This window comes from Gymnoscopelus braueri (assembly GCF_963280865.1).
Source record: "Gymnoscopelus braueri genome assembly, chromosome: 22".
Classification (NCBI taxonomy): domain Eukaryota; kingdom Metazoa; phylum Chordata; class Actinopteri; order Myctophiformes; family Myctophidae; genus Gymnoscopelus; species Gymnoscopelus braueri.
The window spans coordinates 24,063,376-24,086,876 of NC_137624.1; the positions used below are offsets into that span (position 1 = coordinate 24,063,376).

Genomic DNA, 23,501 nt, shown 5'->3' on the forward strand with positions numbered 1-23,501 from the left:
CACCAATACTGTTGTACAATTAAGTGATAAGGGTTACAAGTACTGTACTTAGGTACAATTTTGAGGTACTTTTACTTTATCGGGGTATTTCCAATTGTTTATACTTTTTTCTACTCCACTACAACTCAAGAGGCAAATATTGTACTTTTTCTCCACTACAATTATTTGAAAACTTTAGTTAGCAGTTACTTTGCAGATATAAATATATTACATTATAAAACATACATTAACCACTTTAGCCCTATTTTATACCTAGGCTATTTGAAAATAGCTGATCTACAGTGAGCTTGTAGATCTGCTTTTTTCAAACATTTCAGTACTTTTTCCACCACTGGTTTCCAACCAAGCAAATTAATGTATTGTCATACTCATAAAGACAGGAAAAGTCAGGAGAGAAAGATGGGGAAGGACATGCAGCAAAGGGCCTCGGTCGGATTCGGACCCGGGTCAGCTGAACACTGTACACTGTACTTACTGTACTCACCATGTACAAAATATTTGAGGCTTTATGCTGTATACTTTGTTTTTATCCTGCACACATATTGCGCATATCTTAACTATTTTGCAACCTTTATACTATTTGTTTAAATAAACAGAGCTCAATCATGTTAATTGTGCACTGCACCGTTTTTATTCAGTGTAAATGAAGTACACCAGTAGGCTATGTAGTGAACATGCAGTTGGTACTGCTCTGCAAACTGATGCATAACATCTAGTGTCGAGTGTCTGACTAAAAATCCTTGTAAAATGTATTTTTATATTGGGAGTTTTTGCATATTATCTTACTATTCCATCTTTTGTGGCGCATCATACTTTTTCTACTCTTGGGATAGAATGCCACTGAGATACTAGCCTATTTGCTACAGGGTATGCAAATGGTAAATCTACTCACAATAAAGCTAGCTTGATGCTATCTGGTTAACATTATACTGAGTGTATAATCTACAAGTCTGTCCCTATTTGCATCTTATGTAAATCTTGTTTGGTCATGATCCCTAGAAAAAGAAAACAAAAGGATGTGATAATGTGCTACATTATGCATTTTGAAACTCAAATCCAAACAAGACAAGTAACAAACAGAAGTAAAAAAAGTTTATTGTATTTGCTCCACCAGAAGTGCTGGGGATCCCTTATCTCCTTGTGGGGTGACCTGTTGAATATCAAAACCAAAAGAAATATCCCTGTATACAGGCACAGATACTGCATTGCTTTTTACAGAATAAATTATATCAAAGTGACTCCATTATACAGCAGAGGTAAATAAAATGAAGTAAAACAGGACAAAATTGAAGTTTCAAGTTGCTGGGACTAGGCTAAACTGAAGAACCATCCGGTGCTAGTTTAAACTCCAAGAACACTTTATTAAGAACATCAACAGACTAATTTCCAACATTCAGTTTCATTTTACAGAACTTTGTGAGAGGTATAAACATTTTTTTCTAGTTAAACTATGATACAGTGGGAGTAAAAATCTAACAACCAAGTTGCTGCACAACAGCAAACACACTCCCAAACAATGTTTTCCAAAACATTTCTCATTTGTGTGTCTGTCTTTTGTTCCTGCATAACTTTATTTTCCTGAATCGGATTCTATCATTGACCATTGTGCACAATATCCTCCCCGTTAGGTCCTTGCACTTCTTGTTTTAAAGCTGCATTGTGCAAATGTTTTTGATTTATTGAGACTTCACAGTCAATGTTTTAGTTTCCCCTCCTTCTAAAGAACCGTTTAGACCTGGAACACCTCTACATTGTTATACCTTTCAAGCCGGGTGTCATTTTAAATACAAATTTGATGTTTTTCCAGAAATCTTAGGTCAGGATTTAGAAGCCATTTTTAGAATCTCTAAATGGGTTAAGACCAGGCTCCCCCCTTCTGAGCTCCTCTCATTTATTGTCCTCCCTCACTCTTTAAGGTCTGCTCACCTCCCCCCATACTTCCCACTACTGTGTTATGGCAGATTTTCCAGCATAAGATTATTTCTAACCAGGGCCACCAACAGAGGGGGGGACAAAATTGTATTGCAATTTTGTCCCAGGCCCTGGATCAAGGTCAAAGGGCCCTCAAACCTCTAAATAATCCGCTGTAATAATTTGTCAAAAATACATATTTGTGAAAACTGTATATAGTATTTGTGAATCACATAAAAGCTTGTTATTTTTTTATCTTCCTAATTTTCCTTGACAGTGGTTGAAAACAACTATAATGCAAAAATATTGTTTGGTCTGTCGTGTGACGCTACTTTGGCAATCATTTTGCCCTGGGCATGAGCAAGAAACACACGGTGGACCTGCTTCTAACAGCACTTTTGATGAATGGGCCGTTACAGCGAACCAATATCTGTGCAAAAAGGTACAGGCTAACCATATTACATTGCTATATACATTTCAATCAGGAGAGATGAGGATTATGGATTTGAAAAAGGAAAAAAAATAGCTTTAATTAAAATCTAACAGAAATGTAAGCCGGTTTTGTTGATACTCCAGCTGAAATGGTTCAATATGTGGATGGATGGATGTGACTTTTGCAATGGTGACATTCAAGAAGGTCTCCAACTGACTAAGGCGGTTTATTCGAACAAGCACCTAAATTTGCATCCATGGGAAAGAACTGTTTTCCTCAAATAAACACAAAATAAACATCACAAGCGGTTCAGATCCTTCCACTTATCCACACTATGCAATCTTAGACAGAGTCCAGTAAGGTCAAAAGCCTCTGGCTCCTCCTATTACTACAGTTTAATCTAATTATTTACAAAACCTCTTTTTGCAGAGGCATGGAAACGGTGTAAACAAACTATAGCCTTAACCATATGTAACCGGATAGTTTTTTAATGTTTCTGTCATGTATTTTGCTGCTCCTGTGGTGTGGATGTGATTTTGTGAGATTAGAGTACTCAGATTAATGAATGTAAAGGCATCCAATTTCCTGCCTAAATTCCTCACAGCAATCTGGTTTTTGGTGTGCATGTAAACATAGGTCAGACGGCAGCAGCAACATGCCAGACAGAGATTAAGCTAGGGTGAATATACTATACCGTATAAGGCCAGGTATCTTTTGAGATTGGCTAGAGGTGTGACAGAAGGTGTTGGTCTTAACTGAGTGGTTCAATAAGCCTTCCCGACTGAACTTTCACTAAGCTCCATTCTAACTACCACCCTCGTCACCTGAAATAACAAACTGAAACTGCCAGTACTAGCCGAGTTGTTCGATTTGTCTTGCTTTGACAGCCATACACGTAGTCTGTTGGGTGCCTGTGCAGTATTGCTTTGATAGACCAGGGATGGGGAGCCTGGAGGAACTTCTGCAGTTGAAGGGGAGAGCTGGATTATTTGGATACAATGGCTTATTATTGTAATTCCCCTCATTTATCAGTAGGGGCCACTTTTTCCACAATGCAACTTTAATGAAACTCCCCGTTTGGAAAATATTAGATCCAATATCATCATATCCATCTTTAAGTTGGCTGCAAATGTTTTCTGACTAACTTGGGTCGATTAATGGGACTTCCCCTCCTTGGCTGCATACAGTGCCCGTAAAGTTTGTACCACTCCGTTTGTGAGCTTGTGTCCACTTGTCAAGGCTATTTTCTTGTAGATTATGTCTGACTCCTTGATAGTATCCACCCAAGGCACCTTTTTGCGACCGTCCCGCTTCTTTGCCTCGGCCCAGGGGCCAGAGTAAGACCCAGCCATCCAGTGTATACTATAGCCAGTGCTGGTCTTCCTGATGACCCTGGCGATCTGTGGCCGCTCTTTGACCTTTGAGCAGCAGATGGCGATAACATCCCTAGCCTCCACTTTCGCATTCATGTGACCAGATGCTTCTGGGGATTTTCCACCTTTTTTTGGACGACGCTGTGGAGATGATGGGCAGAGTTTTAGTACTGATAATCATTAAAACATCCCTGCAAACTATTGCTCTCCACCCAGAGACCAGGAGCTGTAATCAACTGGTTCTCAACGTCAGGTCCAGGGACCACCAAAGGGTCCCAAATGGACCCTTGCAGGTCTGCAACTCTACAACTACAAATGGAACCAAACAGACCCTCTCAGGTCCATTTGGTTCTATATGTACACTCTCAGAGTTAAATTAACAGGGTAGATTGGGTTCCCTAACCCATTGTACAATATCGGAGGTACAGACCCATAAGGGTCCATTTGGACCGCTGGTGGCACCTGATGTGTGCTGGTGCTGTGATCTACTTACTGCAGGGGCTCTGTCATCATCGCTCTCATCATCATCATCATCCTCTGACTCTGTCTCCTGTCTCTTCTGTCGGTGGTGGTTGTGGTTCCGGGGCGTAGGACCACCCAGCAGTGAAGTAATGGCTTTGTTTCTAGCGTTGGCGCTCGCTTCAGCCTCCTCATCTTCTTCATCAGGGTCCAAGTGCTCCATCAGTAACTTAAACTTAAAGGACACATTTATTTTTTTTTATCAGTCCATCATTTATTAACACCATTTTAAAATCTGATTTCAAAAATAAACATTTAAGAGAGTCATATAAACCTCTCTGACCAAAGGTGTGAAGCAGATAGTGACAATCACTATTTCTTCTCAAATTCATTGTAAAACTACTGATCAATAGTAGATCAAATCAACTTTTGACAATTTGTAAAGCCAATCAATATATGTACTTCTATTCACATATGTGTTTCAACACCACTTCTTCATGGGAAGCTGCTAGGACAATGGAAAGGGAGCTGAGCCTCAATCATGGCTTGTAGGTACTCCAGATATATGAAAAAAAAACTTACTAAGAGAAGGTGAGTTTAACTCCAGAAAGATAGTGCTTTGCCTGTATACAAATCTATCAGGGAGTTTCACGGCAATCTCAGACAGCAGGGAGGTGAATTGGAATTCCATCCAATTGAGGTGCAGAGAAACAACCAATAACAAGCACAAATAACTGGGCCAGCTAAAGATATGTGGCTGGCTGGATTCTATCCAGAGGTATGTCATTTACACACAAACAAAAGTAAAAGCATTAGGCTTGTGTTGTTGTGACATTGCATGCTTACATCCAGGTACTGTTTCACAATATTCTTCTTGATTTCATAGCTGAGATCCGAGTTGGCAAGGTCACTGTTCAGGAAGTCGAGCGTCTGCCGAGGGTTGAAATGCACATTGGATTTCCTATTCACAGCCTTGTCGTACACCTTGGCAACCTCTGCTGGTGAATACTTCTGGATTTTGCTACAGTGAAAGGAGAGATTAAGTTTTGATCAGTTTGTGAACAATTGCTCAAATTCACAGCACCTATTTTGCCCTTCTGTCATACTCTAGGCCGGGCATACATGGGCAACTGGCACCTTCACTTAATGTGGCCCGTGGGTCAGTATCCGAATACTGATATATTATTGATTTCAGCTGTTCCAATTCCAAGTTTACATGCCCCGTTTTTAACTCTTTCAGTGCCAATAAAATAAAAACATTATTGCGAACTTTGCCAGATTTTTTTTTTTTTTTTTCAAAGAAAATAAAAAGTGCTTAGGAAGCGAGATACAGCCTTTTTCAGTTTTAGGTTAAACAAAGAGTGGATGGAGCTGCAAATCTTCAGATAATGATATCTTGGGTTCTGAACACTTTTTTCAAAAAAAAATTTTTTTTTTAAACTCAGGATTTCTTCTCGTTCTGGCACTGAGGGTATAACCCAAAAACTCGGGATAACTCGGGGTCTGGCACTGAGAGAGTTAATTACTTCAGTCCATTCTATTGTATTTTTAATGTCCATGTATTTGCATTTCCGATTGACAACGTTGGCGGCCCCCACTTTGAAAACCAACTGCTCTGGCTCACCTGTCTGAGAACCCATAGAGGCCCTTCAGATGCTGCTTCAGCACCAGGAGCAGCAGGATGCCCTGGGAGGCGTTGGCAAAGTCCATAAGAGGCCCAGGGTTGTCTGGCAAACGGTCCATCACTGTATCCATGTCCTCTATGTCAGAGTCAGAGTCCGAGACTGAATCAGAGTCTGAAACTTGAGGCTTCGAGGACTTCTTCAGCTGCTGGACAACCTCGTTGTCCTCGTCGCTGCTGTTGGATCTGCTACTGTTCCGCTCGTCCTCATCCTCAGAGCAATATTTCCTCTGCCGAGTCTGCTTCTTCTGCTCCTTCTTCTTCTTCTTCGCCTTCTGTGAGAGGCCTTTGCGCAAGGACTGCACAGAAAGCAAAGTCAGTCAGACAAACTGTTGCTAAAAAGTTAAACCAAAGCTGTACATATCTATAAACTAAGACAGACTACTAGAGGAAAATACATTTTAAAATAAAGGAATATAAAAGAACAAATAAGAGCATTACTGTACATTGAATGTGATAGCTGGAATGATGTTTGAATGTCTGTCACATGATGCTGTGAATGTTTCTCACCTCCTTGAAAGACTGGAGCAGATTGCTACCAGAGACAGACAGGGTGATGTCCATGTGGTGCATGATGAACAGTGGCTCATCCTGGCTCTGGTAAGGGAAGTGGGCCAGGTTGTCTGCTATGAAGAGCAGCATATTCACATCTGTCTTCTGCAGGTAATAAGAGTGCATAGCATCCATTATTTAATCCGACTGATCATCATTAGGTTCTATGCTTTGTTACACAAGAACCTTTCATACAATCTGTAAAGGGCTGCCCACCCCAAGAATGATAACTATAAAATGTAAGCTATAATGATGTGAGCATCCACACTAATGAACGATAACGTCTGTAAACATGTTGAACCAGTGAATTGGAATGGATTTTGATTGTAGACAGCCCTTAAAAGTTTAAGAGACTACCCCCGGCTGAACTTACAGAGCTGTCATCAAACAGGTTGAGCAGTGAGAGAAGAAGAGCCCGTCTGTATTGTCGGTTCCCTCGGACCATGGCGTAGAGATGGGAGCAGAGAGCTGAGCTGGTCTCATCCTGACAGTAACCTCGCACCAATTTAGTACCTTTAGTTATGGCGATGGCCTGTTGAACCTGGTAGGACATCTTCATCCCTGCTACAGCCTTCATCTAAGTAAAGACAGAGAGCCAACACATTATATACAATCATTAACCAATTAAACCCTATCTACTTAATTGACTGGGGTACCCGGTCAATTAAGGCCCCCTCCTTTTTCCATTTACATCTCTTTGCCAAAAACAGCCAGTCTACAAGCTCAGGACGTGTCGCGTCGCAACGCATTCTGGGCTTGTAGATCTGCTATTTTTGCTGAATGTTCGCCTATTATGACAGAATATAATAAAATACTGTTCCTGGTCATCATATGCCAGCCAGCACACAGTCACTCACATGGATGAAGCCTACGTATTTCTTGTCGATCTCCAACAGCTGATGATCAGACTTATTCCTCATGGTGGGTTCAGGGTCCGTCCCCATGGCAATTAAGTAGGGCACACACTGAGAGACAAAGGGTTCAAATATGAATACCTCATAATCGTTTAATTATCAACTTGACAATTGACACTTCACAGTGATTGAAATTTATAATAAAATGAAATAAAATTAAATTATAGAAGAAATTTATAATTAAATTCTCATTTGAACTTCATTAGAAAATGCTGGGGTGAGCTTCAAAATGTTGGGTTAAATTGTTACCACGGTTATCTACAAGGTAACACAATTAGTCTTTTTTGCGCATATCCCTCAGATTAACATCATTTGGATGTCCACGGATGTTCCACACTCCCACCCAATCCTTGTTAATGTCATCGTCAGACCAGCTAATCAAGCTCACGATATGAGACTGAGATGCAGAAAGAAAACATACCTGCACAGGATGGACGAGACCCTGGTTGAGTATCAGTGCAATGACACTGAGGGCATAGTGCCTAACGCTGGAATCTGTATGGAAGAACACCTCCAGCACCTGCTTCAGGTAGAGCTGCATGATGGAGCTGCTCATCCCAGATGAAATGTCCCCCATCTCTTTGAGATCCTCTGCCTTCCCTTGCTTCTTCCCTGGAAAAACAAAGAAAATAATCCGTTGGAGGATGCTCTTTTAATACATTCACCTTGTCAGACACCAAATATTCTCACGTAGCAAGACGATTGGAGATCTCTGCCTTCAGGGTGGTCCTTCACATTGGGACGGTGATGTGAATGGATTTCAAAGCACAACGCAGTATGGGTAGGTTTGTCGTGGCCGTTTTCTCCACTGTTATGGCCCATACATAAGATGTCACCAGACGTATCATCAAGCGGAGATCTTAGATCGTTTGGCTACACAAGTCTAGAAGACATCCAATCACACTCAGGACAAGGATTTGTTGGAATTCAAGCTTAAACCAGCAAGCCTTATGTTAAACTCACACTCGCGGTCAGCTTCCTGCATTCTAGAGTCTTCCTCCTGGAGGTAGGACTGCAGGTTCTTCAGTACTTGATTCTTCAGGGCAACCGATTTCTTCACGTCTGCCAGGATGTCATTGTATAGAACCTTCACTTCCTGCTCAAACATCAGCGCTGGGTGCATGATGAACTGGAAACCTTGAGAGGGACAACAAGAGAGAGAAAGAGAAAAAACGACTGTTATAGAACAATTAATGGGGTGCCTTGGTGGCTGAAAAACAGACCTATATACCATGGAGCATCATCAGGCCAATGATAAAGCAGAACAATATCAACATGGAATGATTATATAACCCTCAAACATAAGAAATAGGGTGGTCATAAAGTGAAGAGAAACATTGTGAATACATCTTGTAATAAAGTTGAGATATGGTTATACCTAGACCCATGATGGCGTTAATCTGAACCTGCTCATCTTCGTGCGTGGTAAAGTACAGCAGAACCTCCAACACTTTGTCCTTGATGACAACCTAAGGAAGAAGCACAGTAAGAGCAGCAGTGGATAAGTCAAACTCCCTCTTAGTTGTGCAAAAAAGGTTCAAATAATCAAGTTGTTTCTTACCTTGCTGGTACCTTTGAAGTCCTCTAGGTCAAAGTCGAAGTGTCGGCAGAGAGCCCCAACAGTGAACAACGAGCGCAGCAGGGAAGGTTTGTTAGCAGCCAGAGAAGGGTGGTTGGAGTCCTCCTGGTGCTGTGTCTTAAGCTTGGTCAGAGCACCTAAAGACATAACACACAGCCAGTTAAAAAGAAAGTTGAAAATTGCAAACCACCAATAGTCATGTTCTGTGTCTCAAGTCAACAGTGAGTTCACCAAATAGACATTGGTTATTTGACATTGAACTCCCATTGTTAGGGATGTAAAATAACACAATGATTGTGACGTATTAAGTGCAAACTGTCAGCTTTAAATAAATGGTGTTTCAAAGTAAAACAGATGAACAGCTAAAGAACAAAAGCCCTATGGGGAGGGACATGGTACTGTACCTGCATTAGTGTGTCAAGGTACTTGGACAGATTAAGCTAAAAAACATACCGTAGTCATTTTCAGCTGAGCTAAAAATGTCTCACAAATCAATTAAATGAAATGCAATGAAATCTTGATGACTGACACCAATAAACATTACCACAGCATTATTTTCAGGTTCTCTATCCCAAGTGTAATTATGAGTGTTCTCTGATAGTGTACATTACATTGTTGGGATAAATAAGGATTTAAGTTATCAATTAACTGTTCTTCCATCAACCAGTCCTGTCATTAATGAAAATGTTCTAACACCAAAGTGACCGAATGCCACATAAATACATAAATAAAACGTAAAGTATATGCTTACCATAGAACCGATTGAAAGAAGCCCAAACAAACTTGTAGTTGTGCGTGACCTTGTTCACAACAGCTCCAAGGCAGCTTACACAGTGTTGCACAACCTGATGATGTAAATGAGTACAACAAATGAATAATGATTGTTCATCTTTAATAATTAATCATTTGTTGCAAATGATTACATCAAATGATTACATCAAATGAATAATAATTATAATAGTATATAATATTACCGTACATACATCTTTCAAACACAGATTATTTACAGAATTCAAAACACAAAAGCAAATAAAGCAAGTTAAGAAAATACGAAGCAGGATAAGAAACAAAAGTAAACCATAGAAGAGAGGTCAACTACAAGATTGTTACTTACATAAAAGAGCTCACAATGTGTCGCAACTTGCCACATTGTGAGCTTACATGGACCATTTTTGGGCAAAGAGATTTGGTGTAAACGGAAATAAGCAGTACAAGTACTTAGCCAAATCAGATCCAGTTTACAAAGTATAAGTGGTTATGTGAAATGAGATAAAAGCATTATTGTAATCCAAGAATATAGTTTTGTCTCGTTAATTGCATTTGTGCCAACTGTCACTCATAGTTAGTAAGCTGCACATGAGACTGACCGTCATGCCATGTTTGATGATAAGCTTCATTAGGTCCTCTTCTACAGTGGTGAGAAAGGTCTCACTGGGCTCTTCCATCAGAGGCACAACCAGTTCCAGGATCTTGGCAACATTACATATCACCATGAAGTCATTCTGGGTCTGAGGACAGGACAAAAACACTTGATTACACGGTCCAGTGGTTGGAAATAACCCACTGAATGGCTGGCAGACAACCAAAGCAGTTAGCTGTAAAGGTTGATGGTTAAATCCCCAGCTCCAGGGTGTATTCCAGTGTTGTGCTGGTAACTAGCTGTTGCTAAAGTTATGATGGTGTGTTTTTGTGTTTAACACTTCGGTTTTCAATGGTCTGCCACTAGATGGCACTATCACTACATATGAGATACTTTTCTTTGTTTTAATGTGTTTGTTTTCATAAAATGGGCTAGAGGTCTTCACAGGTCCAAAATGATACCAAACCCTAACAGACCCGGGAAATTTGTTCCTAGATTTAATTGGTGCAGACGGGTTTTATAAAATGACAGACCCGAACCCTATTCCACCCATGAAATTTGTTTCCAACTGTTTCTGAGATGCTACAAAAACTGGCCGGTGCATATCCGACAGGAGAGAGACCTGAGAGACCTGGGATACGAGACAGGACCCGACAAACCTAATATTACCCGGGACACGTGGTAATAGTGGGACCGAATCATACCCTATAGAGTACGGTATGTTTTGTTATGGTCTATAGTATAGAGACCCTAACAAAAAATGGGAACGCAAACCATATGTGTCTCGGGTGACGTTATATTGGGTATTCCGTTCGGATGGACCAGTGAAGATCTCTAATGTGGGCCCCTTTTTGAGCACATCGTCTGTCAGGTTCAAGCAAATTTACTAGTGAATAGTGGAAAGCCTTGAGACAACTGTTATGGTTCTTACATTGCACTTTGTGGTCAGATATGGCTGCATGGTCATGGCATGTCTGACTGTTAACTGGGCTCTGATCTTGCTGAACAGGTAAAGGGTAGTGATGCAGGCAACTAAACGGGTAGAGTCGAACCCTTTGCTCTCACAGTCTGAAACACACAAACACCTCAAATTAATATTAAGCACAATAAAATGTAATTTACTATGATCACTTGGCACAATTGTATCAATAGGCATGACTATATCTACCCTCTAATGTTGGTGTCTCCTCATATTTGATCATGTGCTCCACTAGATTATCCACCAACTGAATACAGGCTTTCTTGGCTGGTTTGTGTGAAGTACCTTCCTCTGACTTAAAAAGCTGAAGAGTAAGACAATATGATGATGAAAAAAGGCACATTATGAAATATTGTTCTATTAGATATTGCTCACAAAAAAAAAAAAAAAAAGAAAACTCACATTTTCCAGAAGCTGCTCAAACCAATCATAGCCTGTATCTTTACAAGCGGACACCTGAGATTAAATCAAATCAAAACAAAACATAACGCAATTAATATCATGACAAGGTCACACTGTGTCACAGTCCAAAATGTTTCCGATTTGTGCATCAGTATGACAGCTTAGATTTGTGGCTAAGCTGGAATTGCCACTCACCACATCTGTGATATTGAGGACCTTTCTGGTCATAGCATCTTCATCGTGACTGGGAGTTGGAGTGAACCAGAGTTTCTGGAAAGTCTCATTTACCAGTTTCTGCAGGTGCCAATATATCAATTTGTATTTAGTGCATGCATTCAGCATCAATAGTCAATTATTGCGTGTGAAAAATGTCAACAACCGGTCAGCTGTTTAAACTTTACACCACTGAGAATAGGTAGGTTCTAAGTACATTTAAAACAACTTGAGCTGCTGGTACTAATGGACTTTAAAAAAGTTTAAGCTTGCTACAATAATAAGCTTACTAACAGCATGTTGTTTATGTCATTTCCCATGCTAAGGGGTTATAAACAGGAAGTTTACAAAGGCAGTAAAGTTCAGGCCAGCTGTTATTGTTAACATCCTGGAACAGTCTTTTAACCACTTCACCCTGGCGTCCCTAATTTGATTTGTTATAGGTGAAAGTTGTCACTTTCAAAGAAATTTAAAAATAGCCGATCTACAAGCTTGTAGATAAGCTATTTTTGATTATTTCTGGATAGGGCTTAAGTGGTTAAAATCCAACAGTTATTAAGCTGTAATCGTGTACAACACACACACACCTTGATTCCCTCCTCGTCATTGACCCTTCGGATCATCCTGACACACATCTCTGTGACCTTGTGAAAGTCAGGATGCTCCAAGCAGATGTCCCGCAAGATCTTAATGACCCTCTTCCTCACACTAATACCTGTGTCCTGTTGAAAGACAAAATCAGATGGAGAGTATATTCAGTCCACAATAAACATACAATACGTGTTTGAATATTGTTTGGTAACAATATTGAACATAACAAACAACTAATAGCCAAAACTTTCAGAGAGATATTAAGTAATACACAAATCTAAAGGGCTGTATTTTTCGTATATATATTTTTTCCTTCTGTCATCCAATAAAAATCATTACACTTAGTATGTGTAGTATCCTATTTGTTTCAAAATGTTCACAGAATGAAACAAAATTGAGTCATCAAGCACTGAGGATTATGTTTTTGTGGTCCTCTCACTTGTTAAAAACAAATGCTTGGATGATAGGCAATGGTGTACAGCATCAAAACACAACAACATACAGACAAGAGGATGGATGCGAAAAAACATTGAAAATGGAACCTACTCATCTAGAATGAATGATTAAAGTTCCTGAGGCGTTACTTGTGTAAACATGATTGACACGTGAGGTCGTATTTTTTTACGAGCAACAATTTCAGACGAAAGATACAGTCTCAGTTTGCAAGAGCCATAATAAAACTTTAAACACAACTTTGATCTCAAGTTTTTTTCAGAGGCTTGCAATTTTCTTTTTCACCACCCAGTGGCAGTGTGGAGAGAAAAAAAAGTTACCTCATCTGAACTTTTACACCCAGAATGAACTTTCAGCTGGAGTGGCCAATGTCTTTGACAAAGTATCATTTCACATTGTTCTGTGGTACTTATGGCCATAAGTAGACCTCAGTTGGGTCATAGAAGTGTGCAAATTAGTTATAAAGTCTCTTCACACCTGATATTGATAGTTTCTGTTAAAGGGCGGTTCCTGACAGCCAGTGAGCAAGTGAACTGCTGAGGAAATTGTTAGATATGTAGTGTCGGCTGTCATAACGAGACTAGCCTGAATCAATCAAATTAAGTAGTGGTGTAAGGGACAGGTCGATTTTTAAAGAAGGGTACCCCTGGAGAAAATGTATGTGCCCTGATCTAAAATGCCATGACCCTCCCTTTGACAAAAAAAAAAATCAATGACGCTCCCAAAGTGATAAAAAAAAGATTAACCCTCCCCGCCTATAGGAGTGTCACGATATATTGTCCCACGATATAGCCTATCGTGGTATTAAAATGTGACGATAGGTATTGTCAAGATGTCATACTGTATCGTAATATTTTTTTAATTCTTTTTCCTTTCTTTATTTTTTTGCCAGTGAAAGTAATAGGAGTTCTTACTGTATGGTGTATGATACAAAATGTAAAGCTTATCATAATCACAGTAATTATTAATCATGTCTTCCATCATATTCAAGATATTTTGGAGAGAAATGAAACAGACTCCAGTCACTTTCCGTTTAAAGCACTGCAGAGGGGAGGCGTTTGTGTCAGCTGATGCTCGTTGACGCTCGTTAATGTGACATGCGTCAAAGCAGTTATGCCAGTCTGCACTCTCAAATAGGCCTACATCTAATCGAAGATTGTTTACATGGTATTATACTGTATCTGGCATTATAGTTTTGTTTTAGCTGTTGGAAATAACTAGGCTGCACTTGGTTCGTAAAGTCCAGATGACAAAAATATGAGGTTTGTGGAATTTATAGTTATACAGTGTTATATTATATTAGTGTCCATCTGTCCTCTGAAACAATGGGTTTATATTTAGTGAGAACTTCACTTCTCCCTTACGCTTGCACAAATGTATTTATTTGTGTGTACAAAGCACTTTGTAATTGTTTTTTAAAGTGCTTTATAATTGTTATTTTAAACTAAAGATGATGGCCAATGTTGATGATACATGAGAAAAGAACATTAATAATGTATCATATCGATATCATATGCCCAACATCATGTATGTATCGTGAAATTAGTGTTATCTTGACACCCCTAACCCTCCCCATCAAATACAACATGACATTTAAAACTGATAATATGTCCGATGTTTTGCTTTCCACATTGATAGAACATTACTGTAGTCAGTCTTGCTAAATGCACAGTGTAGTGTCTGTAGTGGTAGCAGAATGGACAGTGTTCTAAACTTACATGTGGGAAACCCATTGAATCTCATAATTATTAACTACGGTGACTACACTGTGTGTTGCCTACATCATGGGTTTTCAACTGGTGGTCCGTGGAGGTATTGCATGTGGTCCCTGACCATGCATTTAGTAATGTAGGAAAGTGAAGATTTGTATTATATTTTATTTTATCGATGGTGGATACTGTTAATGTGTGTGACAACAGAAAGGAAATTCAACTCAAGGATGACAGTTTTACACACGCACACAGCGCAAAGTATTTAAGGGAGGTTTTAGTACATCAAGGTAAATACAGGCTTTTATTTGGATATCCGACTTCCAAGTAACTGACAACATTGATGCGTCATCATACATCAAATAAAAGCCTGTATTTACCTTGATGTACTAAAACCTCCATTAAATACTTCCACAGAAATGAGAGTTAGAATTTCAAGGGAAACTGTACCGGTTTACCTGGTTGAGTCATCATTAGTGGCCCCTGTCGACGTCTTAACAATTAGGCTATCAATTATGGCCCGATGATTCTGGTTTTACTTGTGGAGCTAGGCTGGCATCTATGTAGCCTGGTTCCAGACGAATCTGCCTTTGCAAAATTGCATCGCACTTTAGCCCTCGGCAGATTAGGTCTGGCCCCCCTCAATAGAGATTTCATTTCTCTCCCTCCGAAGTCGTGAGGGACCAATCAGGGCCCAGTATCCAAATGTGGGCGGGCTTATCACCTTATTTGGAGCAATGACGTACAAGGAAGCACTGCTCTGATTGGTTCGTACAAGTAAGCACTGCTCTGATTGGTTTAGGTCTAACCAATAGAGTCCGTTTGGATCTTTTTGTAACCGCCCCTTGGAAAAAAATCTATCGTTGATAGGGACCAGACTAATATCCACGCAGTGTGTCGTGTGATATTGTCTGGCCACGCGAGGCTAGCATCTATGCACAACTGTCCAAATTAATCACATGCACAGAAATACTTCAAATGATTATGAATATCCAGTTATAAATTGGTCATTGTAACCTACCCGGTGTGTGTAATTTTATGAGCAACAAAAACACACTTAAAAGAGGATATCTCTGTGTTGGAAATTGGGATAATGCATCTCTCTAATATGCCTAACACCTGTTGAAGTGTTGCTTAATTGTTCAACCACCATCGTTAAGACGCTGAATAGATTTGACTGGGTCGTTCACACTTGCTGTGTGTTGATGGCTTGTTAACGACTGTCATTGATTCTAAATAGACCAAGGTGTTACTGGATTTGAATCCTTTGTATCATTTGAAATAGAGAGGGGTCATTGACCACTGTTCTGCTGTACTAAAAATGTATATAAAAAACGACTATTTTATTAATTCAAAATTGCATGACCCTCCCTTGGATTCAAAGTAAAATTAGCTGACCCTCCCTTGTACTAAAATTAGAAAGGCATGACCCTCCCCTATTTTCCTCCAGGGACCTAGCCTCGCGTGGCCAGACAATATCACACGACACACTGCGTGGATATTAGTCTGGTCCCTATCAACGATAGATTTTTTTCCAAGGGGCGGTTACAAAAAGATCCAAACGGACTCTATTGGTTAGACCTAAACCAATCAGAGCAGTGCTTCCTTGTACGAACCAATCAGAGCAGTGCTTCCTTGTACCTCATTGCTCCAATAAGGTGATAAGCCCGCCCACATTTGGATACTGGGCCCTGATTGGTCCCTCACGACTTCGGAGGGAGAGAAATGAAATCTCTATTGAGGGGGGCCAGACCTAATCTGCCGAGGGCTAAAGTGCGATGCAATTTTGCAAAGGCAGATTCGTCTGGAACCAGGCTACCAGGGACCCCCTTCTGTAAATTTCGACTGGTCCCTAAAGAACTCCTTGGGCAGGGAGAGGATAGGAATATCTCTGGTGCATCAAGCTACAGCTTCTTTAGATATTTCCTCCATATATGCATGCACAAACACATGCACGGACAGGTCTCCCTTAAATATGTGAGACCTAGCCCCTCAAGTTCATTCAGTAAAAACAAACCACCACTATATGAGGGTCTCTCTATACCATTTGATGGCTGTTTGAACAATCCTGAAATATGTGCATCAGGAGCAAAGTGACAGTGCAGCAAGAGAAGTTACTGCATTGTCTGCCTACTATGCCATTCCTTCACCCTTAAATGAACCATTTCCCCCATTTTCAACACCTATCTTCATATAATCAGTCCTCACTAATGCTCATTATACGTTGGTACCATTTCTGTCTACTTGGAATGGGTGCCAGGACTGCGGCCAGTCCAGAAACCTGCCTGGTAATGTCAAATAAGATTTCAAAGTTTAAAAAACATATATTAATGCAAAGGCTGTAGCTTCTGTTAACTTGGAATCCCCGATGATGATGTCATTGGTAGGCGGGTTTCTGAACTGTCCACAGCCCATCAATGAGACGCAGAGTGAGTAGACGGAAATTGTCATTTCAAAATAAGCATGAGTAAGGACCAATTGTATGAAGATATGGTTGAAAATGGGCAAAGTGCTCCTTTAATTAAGTCGTAATCTTAGATTTCTCGTCATCCATGTTGTAATATAATCATAAATAGCAGTATTCCAGGAACAGACGCAAAGCAACATGCATTTCTCAACCAATAATAGCGTTTGGGGTCGGGACACTGCCGAGATAACTCACTCAACCAGAGAAACAGTGAAAGAATGTTGAGACACTCGCAGGAGGTCAAGATAGTCCGATTGAAAAAAATACATTTTAAGAAATTCAGGCATCCGGCAAGTGCGAACAGATTAAGAAACGTACCAGTATCCTTTCAATGAGCATGCCATAGTACTGCTCAATGAGCTGGGGTCGGCTCAGCACGAAGCGGCCCAGCAGCTCCACTGCTGCCTCTCTCACACTGGTGGAGTTGTCCATCAGACGGCCGTGGACACCGCGCTGCATGTCCAACTGCAGAGAATATATACAAAGGTCAGACAGAGAGACAATTTAACATTGTTGAGGAGAAGCCCATATGGGTGCAGACTTACCCGGGACAGAATACTAGGATCCGCAGCCACCACCTCAGACAGACATTTCATGGCTTTCGTTCTGACAGCAATAGCATTCTCACCCAATACTCGGAGGATCTATGAAAGTGTGGAAGATATGGAGTATTACTACAAAAATAAATAAAAAAAACATTACTCTTCAACTATTTCCACCTCCTCACGGTAGCGCTTACCTGTGTTAAATAAATATCGGAGCTCTGTGCTAACGGCCTCATAGAGGCCAAATATCTGACAATTAGACAGGAGTCCTCGTAGTCCACAGTGTCAGAGTTCATCCTGAAAGGAAGTGAAACATGAAAGGATATTATCAAGAGAAGTGTCAAAAAGTATTCTGGCTGGTGTTCAGATGGGTCGGCTGTTTAGATCATAACCTACAGGGACGAAGGCATTCTAATTGGTTGTTCAACATCTGCAAAGCCATAAGTAATAATGATCATTATACATTTACGCTAAATAAAGAAATGCATTCATTAATTAAGACTGCTAAAAAACAAAGCATGCAGCTTATGTAAAATTGGTATCATACCCCCATGTAATATTTCAGTTTAACTAATATTATTAGGGGGGCCTGGGTCCCAGGTGGCAAAATTAACATGTTATGGGAAAATCTAAGTATTCAATTCACAGTGTCACGTGAACAATGACAAAATTATGCCTACTGTACCTCAGTGCTTGTAATTGTGAGGGTGAAGTCTTGATGATTTTGCGGAGGAACTTCTTCCGTGCCTCACCCCGCTGCATGATTTCACCAGTGGATTCAACATCCTTGGAGTGGTGCTGACCATCTGACGAGTCTTCATCCTTCTGGTTCTGAGACTTCATGATTTTTTCCTTCTCAGTTATGGTGTCCCTGAACCACTGGGCAATGTAGAACTTCCTGGCAAACTGGATGACGCAAAATGAATGTTAGCGAAGTGATATATGGCAAGAGATCTCTATCTTATAAACAAATATTGAGAGTAAGCAATTACAGTGCTCAAAAAGTAATCACTTTTATGAGATTCCCTGACATACAGGTCAGCGTGTGCAAAACAATATGCTTACAACTAGAGATGGCTCTGTCTCCGTGTTCTCATCGAGGTAGTCCAACAGAACCTTCTGAAGCTGCTGTGTCTCATCATTGCCTGAAGTCTGAATTGGGATCAATAAAACAGGAGCATCAGTAAAGCCGTTCAGAGAACCATACACATGCTTAAAACTAAGGTCTTAAAAAGGTATTTTAACAACAGATCTACCCCTTTGAGGATGCGATCAATGGCGTTTTGGTCCATCTTGCTGGTGACAGCATCTTTGCGCAGACGTGACGCGACAGTGCCCAGGTAGTCTAGTGATGCCACCCTGAGGGCCATCTCTGTCCCCTTGTTACTGAACTGATGCACCTTGAGTTAGAATATGAGAAAGAGCACTTCAGCTGAAGAACTTTGGGTCCGCAACATGCACAACTCTTCTCACAAACAACTTTTAACAGTTCCTCCTTAGACTGAATGATAATTACAATAATTACTTACCAACAACCGCCCCAGTAGACCGAGCAGCAGTTCAGCTGCTGGCCACTCAGGTTTATTTACTGAAGATAGCAAGTCCTGGACGAAGTTCTCAAACAAAGGACGGTAGTCGTCCTCTCCTTGTTTACTACCACACCTAACACAGGGAAAGGAGACCATAGGTAAAAATGTTGCACTGTTAACAGATTTACATCAAAGTTTAACAAAACTACTCGTTGAAGAGTGAACGGGTTCCCACACTGTCACAGACATTTGTCATGCCTGACGAAGTTCTACGATAGTGTGTGACTCCTTCACTCTTCAACATGTAGTATCTTTTGTTCTACACACCTACCCTATACCATTTTGTTCAGGTGTGCAAAACTGTCTTAGTCATTCTTATTTACTAAAATTATAGCATTAAAAACAACTGAACACAATCTCATATATTTCTCAATAGTTTTTGAGCAAAGCTTTCCAAAACCAGAAAGTATTGGAAAGGGTTGAACATGATTTTCCAAGTTTGTTCATTTCCACAACAAGGCAATTCAAAGTGCTTTACATAAAACATTAAGCATTAAGACACTACGCCACAGAGCACAATAAACAGTATAAAAGGAAATTTGAAAATAATACAAATAGAAAGGAGTAAAAATAGAACAGAAAATAAGAGTACAATTGCAGTGCAGAAGAATGATTAAAAAATCTTTAGTGATACGAAACAAGTGACTTGTGATTATGACAGAGAGCACTGCCATGCTGCCAAGAAATACTCGGCCGGCCTACTGTATATAAATGGTAGGAAACACAGTACCAGCCGTTGCAGACATAAATAGAAATGTGAAACACACTATCACGCTGCTAGGAAACACATTAAGCAGACTGTGATGTACTGTGGCTGTTACTGTTCCTGAAGGGACGTTCATGCGGCTGTGATGTCATCCTTTGACTTCCAGCGTAAAATTGCAGTTTGCATTTGTATATCTCAGTATTAAAAAAATGACAAATGACAAAGAGACAAAGTATTGAGGAGAATTTATAAACTGGTATAGTAAGGAATAAGATAACTGGGATCTCTCCTTGGAGACTGAGCCTGCTTATAATCTCTGCTGGATGGATGTTATTGGCGTGAACATGTCATGGAGGACTGCTACTATAGTGTAGAGCATGGGTTCCCAAACTTTTCAGCCCACGACCCCAAAATAAGGCGGCCATTGACTCGCGACCCCACCTAAACCTGGAGGCAATTTATGCACATAAACTTGCACGTTCGGTGCGCATTTGAAATGTATTAAAATGGTCAAATGTACTATATGTAATCATTTTAGGTTGTATTTCATCCATTCTGTTAAATTTAAAAATAAAAAATAAATTTAAAAATAAAACGTTTTTTTATTTTTTTTTATGACCCAAAATAATTTCGCGATCCCACCGTCAGTCTCCCGCGACCCCATGTTGGGTCGAGACCCCAACTTTGGGAACCCCTGGTGTAGAGTGTAGTAAACCCAAGCTATAGCCGAGCTATAACTTTAAAAAAATACATTTTAGTTTTCTTCCCCCATACGTACGTTTTATACGTACATTTTAAACTTTAAAAAAATACATTTTAGTTTTCTTCCCCATACGTACGTTTTATACTAAATGTTTAACTTTTTTTAATTTAACTTTTATACTGGAAGACAATGGAGGTCAGATTAGGCTGAAATTTAGGCTGAAACATTCTACAGACATCATAGACTTGCCACATGACATCCTAGATCCACATGGAAGCCATGAAGCCACATTATTAAACTCATCTTGTTTTCTTTTTATAGAGATAAAGTGATGAAATTGTTTCACTGGCCCATTCAGGAGAAAAAATCAAATGAAAGGGCCAATCCACAGCAGTAAAATATAATTTCACACTGCTCATTTCCAAAGATTTTCTGAATTCATCCTAGTGACCCAGCAGTCAACTTAACTACTACACAAATGGCAAAACTAAACAATGAGTTTTAAGAAAAGTAAATGCTAACTTTGGATGAATTTCCGACAAAGGATAGAATCAAGATCATTAAAGAGGTGGGGTGGATCGGTATCTGAACGGTTAGTGTGTCGACCACATAATCACAACCCTGGTTTGATTCTGTCTGGAGACCTGTGCTCTATGTTATTCCTCTTCTCTGCCCTTGGAATACTGTCTCTCTCTACACTATAATTAAAGAAGAAATGCCTAGAAAAGGAAAGTAGAGCAATGCCTTCTTTTTTTAGTTATTGATTTGTTCTGGATAGGACAGTGGAGACAGGAAAGCCAGGCAGAGAGGACAGATGACATGCAACTGAAGCTCCTAGCTAGGAGCTGAAGCTGGGAAGTTGCAGCATTATGGTCGGTGTTCTTACAGGCCAAGCCACCAAGATGCCCCCAATGCCTTACTTCTTGAGAAAGACTGACAAGAAGTTCTGAGCTGTCCTCATGGCAGTTTCATACGAGCTTGTGATTAGGACATCTTGATCCACCTGGCAACACAGCAAGAAAAATGGAAAATACACTTTTATATGTAAAAATACATCAGTGGAACTTAGAAGATAAAATGTAGTTTACAAGAAAAGTTCTGCTAAATAGGTCAGTTGTTCAGATAATACTAATGTTGGACATTGTGTATTTCATATTCATTTAACTTGATGTTGACGATTTCTGGTTGAACAATGCAGACGTTTAGTTTGGTGGGTCCGCAATATTCTATTTCTAATAACTTGTAGACTAACCTGAACCCGACTTAATTAAGCAGTAAATAGCACAGGTTCTCAACTGACAAGTGTTTTTTTTGTACTCTTTGAGTCTTTGTAGCAAATTATCTCCATTCCAATGCAAAACCAGGGATCTAGTCAAGGCATATTTTTATTTTGATCAGCTTAATAAGCCCGATTAATTTCCGATCATTGGATATACTATATATACACATACTGTACAGTAAACAGACATTATCCACAACTTGCAACAGGGAGACTGAATTGTGTTTACTATTAAGCAGCAGCTTTGGGCCTCATTGTCCAATCTTTTGTCCAAACTCAATTTTATATCCAAGAATTTGCATAGTCATTACCAATGACTATCCCTGTAACAAACTACCCACAATTTCTCTCGTTTTCCCATGTCCCAACATAAAGGCCATAAATCTGGCAATAAAATGGTGTGACATACCTTCTTCTTGTCATGCTCATCCTGTAAGTCCTTTTCAGATGGAAGGTGGACCACGCACTGGATGAGTTGCAGAACCAGAGCTGTGACCATCTGGATATAAAAGGCCTCTCCATCACTGTCGCTGCTATTTAGCCTATGAGAACATCAGAAGCAGTACAATCAGTACAGTTTGAACAGTGGTGTGTCCGAAGCTGTGTTAACTTAGTCGACTTAAACTATGACAAAATAATTCCGTCGTCTACCTTTTTTTCACTGACAAAAACTAAATAAAAACTAAGCTATGATGACTAAAACTATGACTAAATATATTGACAGTTTTGTCCACAAATAAAAACTAGACTAAAATGTTAAGGAGGGACTAGTGGAGAAGAGATCCAGTAGAACTAAGACAAGTCATTTTATGCTTGGTGTCATGCTCCAAAAAATCTACAAGCTCACATCGTGTTGCAACACGACACATTGTGAGCTTGTTGATTGGCTATTTTCGGCACACAGCTAAGTAGAAATCATGCATTATGACAGCATCACGGCCCACCAAAAGGTGACTACAATATGTCAAAAATGTTAATTCAATTCTATTAACTCTCTCAGTGCCACGCCCCGAGATATCCCGAGTTTTTCCCGAGTACCCTCAGTGCCAGCACGAGAAATCCCGAGTTTTTACTTTTGACTGTGGTCGCGCTATACTGTTTATTTTTCATGATCACTTTCGCTTCCTGACTCCTTCAGACTCATTGGGTTCCGGTTTCATGACGCAGATTCCGTTTCCGGTCCTCATTTTTTTCCCGCGATAATTTTCGGCCAGAATAGGGAAAGTCACGGTTTTTCACACGGTATAAATAACAAACGGAGAGGTCCACGTCTACTCTCTTTGGTCTGGGTGACGATCAGTCATCGTAGTCGTGTATCACATCGTAATTTAGCCCGATCAACGATTGTCAAAAATGTCAACATCCGGTTATGACCGGATATGACGTGAGCCTGTTTGGGAGGGGGCGAGTGAGCCAGCGAGATCATCAATGTGTCGATTTGTTGCTCTCTACTGGTAGAACTGTATTATGGGTTTAAAAACCCAATCAGATCATTTATTTGAATGAAAAATTACAAAATTAAAAAAAAAAAAAAACGCAAATTGCTGGCACTGGGGGAGTACTTTATGAAAATACTCTTGGCAGTGAAAGAGTTAAAAAGGCT

The 23,501-nt window shown here is 40.0% G+C and overlaps 1 protein-coding gene across 4 annotated transcripts in view; it reads right to left on the reverse strand.

Annotated features, from left to right (window-relative positions):
* Positions 1 to 1,074: 1,074 nt before the first annotated feature.
* The window catches only part of LOC308078573 (nipped-B-like protein B), a 39,213-nt gene continuing 16,786 nt past the window's right edge, over positions 1,075 to 23,501 (reverse strand). For all 4 annotated transcript variants that reach the window (XM_080419785.1, XM_080419786.1, XM_080419783.1 and 1 more), the window contains exons 21-47: positions 22,308 to 22,440; positions 21,540 to 21,622; positions 19,151 to 19,283; positions 18,878 to 19,021; positions 18,687 to 18,773; positions 18,307 to 18,527; positions 17,816 to 17,918; positions 17,622 to 17,720; positions 17,395 to 17,541; positions 12,444 to 12,578; positions 11,839 to 11,937; positions 11,644 to 11,697; positions 11,431 to 11,545; positions 11,194 to 11,330; positions 10,270 to 10,410; positions 9,654 to 9,747; positions 8,885 to 9,039; positions 8,702 to 8,792; positions 8,287 to 8,460; positions 7,745 to 7,935; positions 7,267 to 7,374; positions 6,783 to 6,986; positions 6,368 to 6,514; positions 5,801 to 6,156; positions 5,023 to 5,197; positions 4,211 to 4,411; positions 1,075 to 3,858 (exon numbers count right to left, since the gene is read on the reverse strand). In XM_080419785.1, coding sequence (XP_080275911.1) covers positions 3,499 to 3,858; positions 4,211 to 4,411; positions 5,023 to 5,197; positions 5,801 to 6,156; positions 6,368 to 6,514; positions 6,783 to 6,986; positions 7,267 to 7,374; positions 7,745 to 7,935; positions 8,287 to 8,460; positions 8,702 to 8,792; positions 8,885 to 9,039; positions 9,654 to 9,747; positions 10,270 to 10,410; positions 11,194 to 11,330; positions 11,431 to 11,545; positions 11,644 to 11,697; positions 11,839 to 11,937; positions 12,444 to 12,578; positions 17,395 to 17,541; positions 17,622 to 17,720; positions 17,816 to 17,918; positions 18,307 to 18,527; positions 18,687 to 18,773; positions 18,878 to 19,021; positions 19,151 to 19,283; positions 21,540 to 21,622; positions 22,308 to 22,440 — 4,087 coding nt within the window. In that variant the 3' untranslated portion in view covers positions 1,075 to 3,498. The remainder of the gene's footprint in view (positions 3,859 to 4,210; positions 4,412 to 5,022; positions 5,198 to 5,800; positions 6,157 to 6,367; positions 6,515 to 6,782; positions 6,987 to 7,266; positions 7,375 to 7,744; positions 7,936 to 8,286; positions 8,461 to 8,701; positions 8,793 to 8,884; positions 9,040 to 9,653; positions 9,748 to 10,269; positions 10,411 to 11,193; positions 11,331 to 11,430; positions 11,546 to 11,643; positions 11,698 to 11,838; positions 11,938 to 12,443; positions 12,579 to 17,394; positions 17,542 to 17,621; positions 17,721 to 17,815; positions 17,919 to 18,306; positions 18,528 to 18,686; positions 18,774 to 18,877; positions 19,022 to 19,150; positions 19,284 to 21,539; positions 21,623 to 22,307; positions 22,441 to 23,501) is intronic.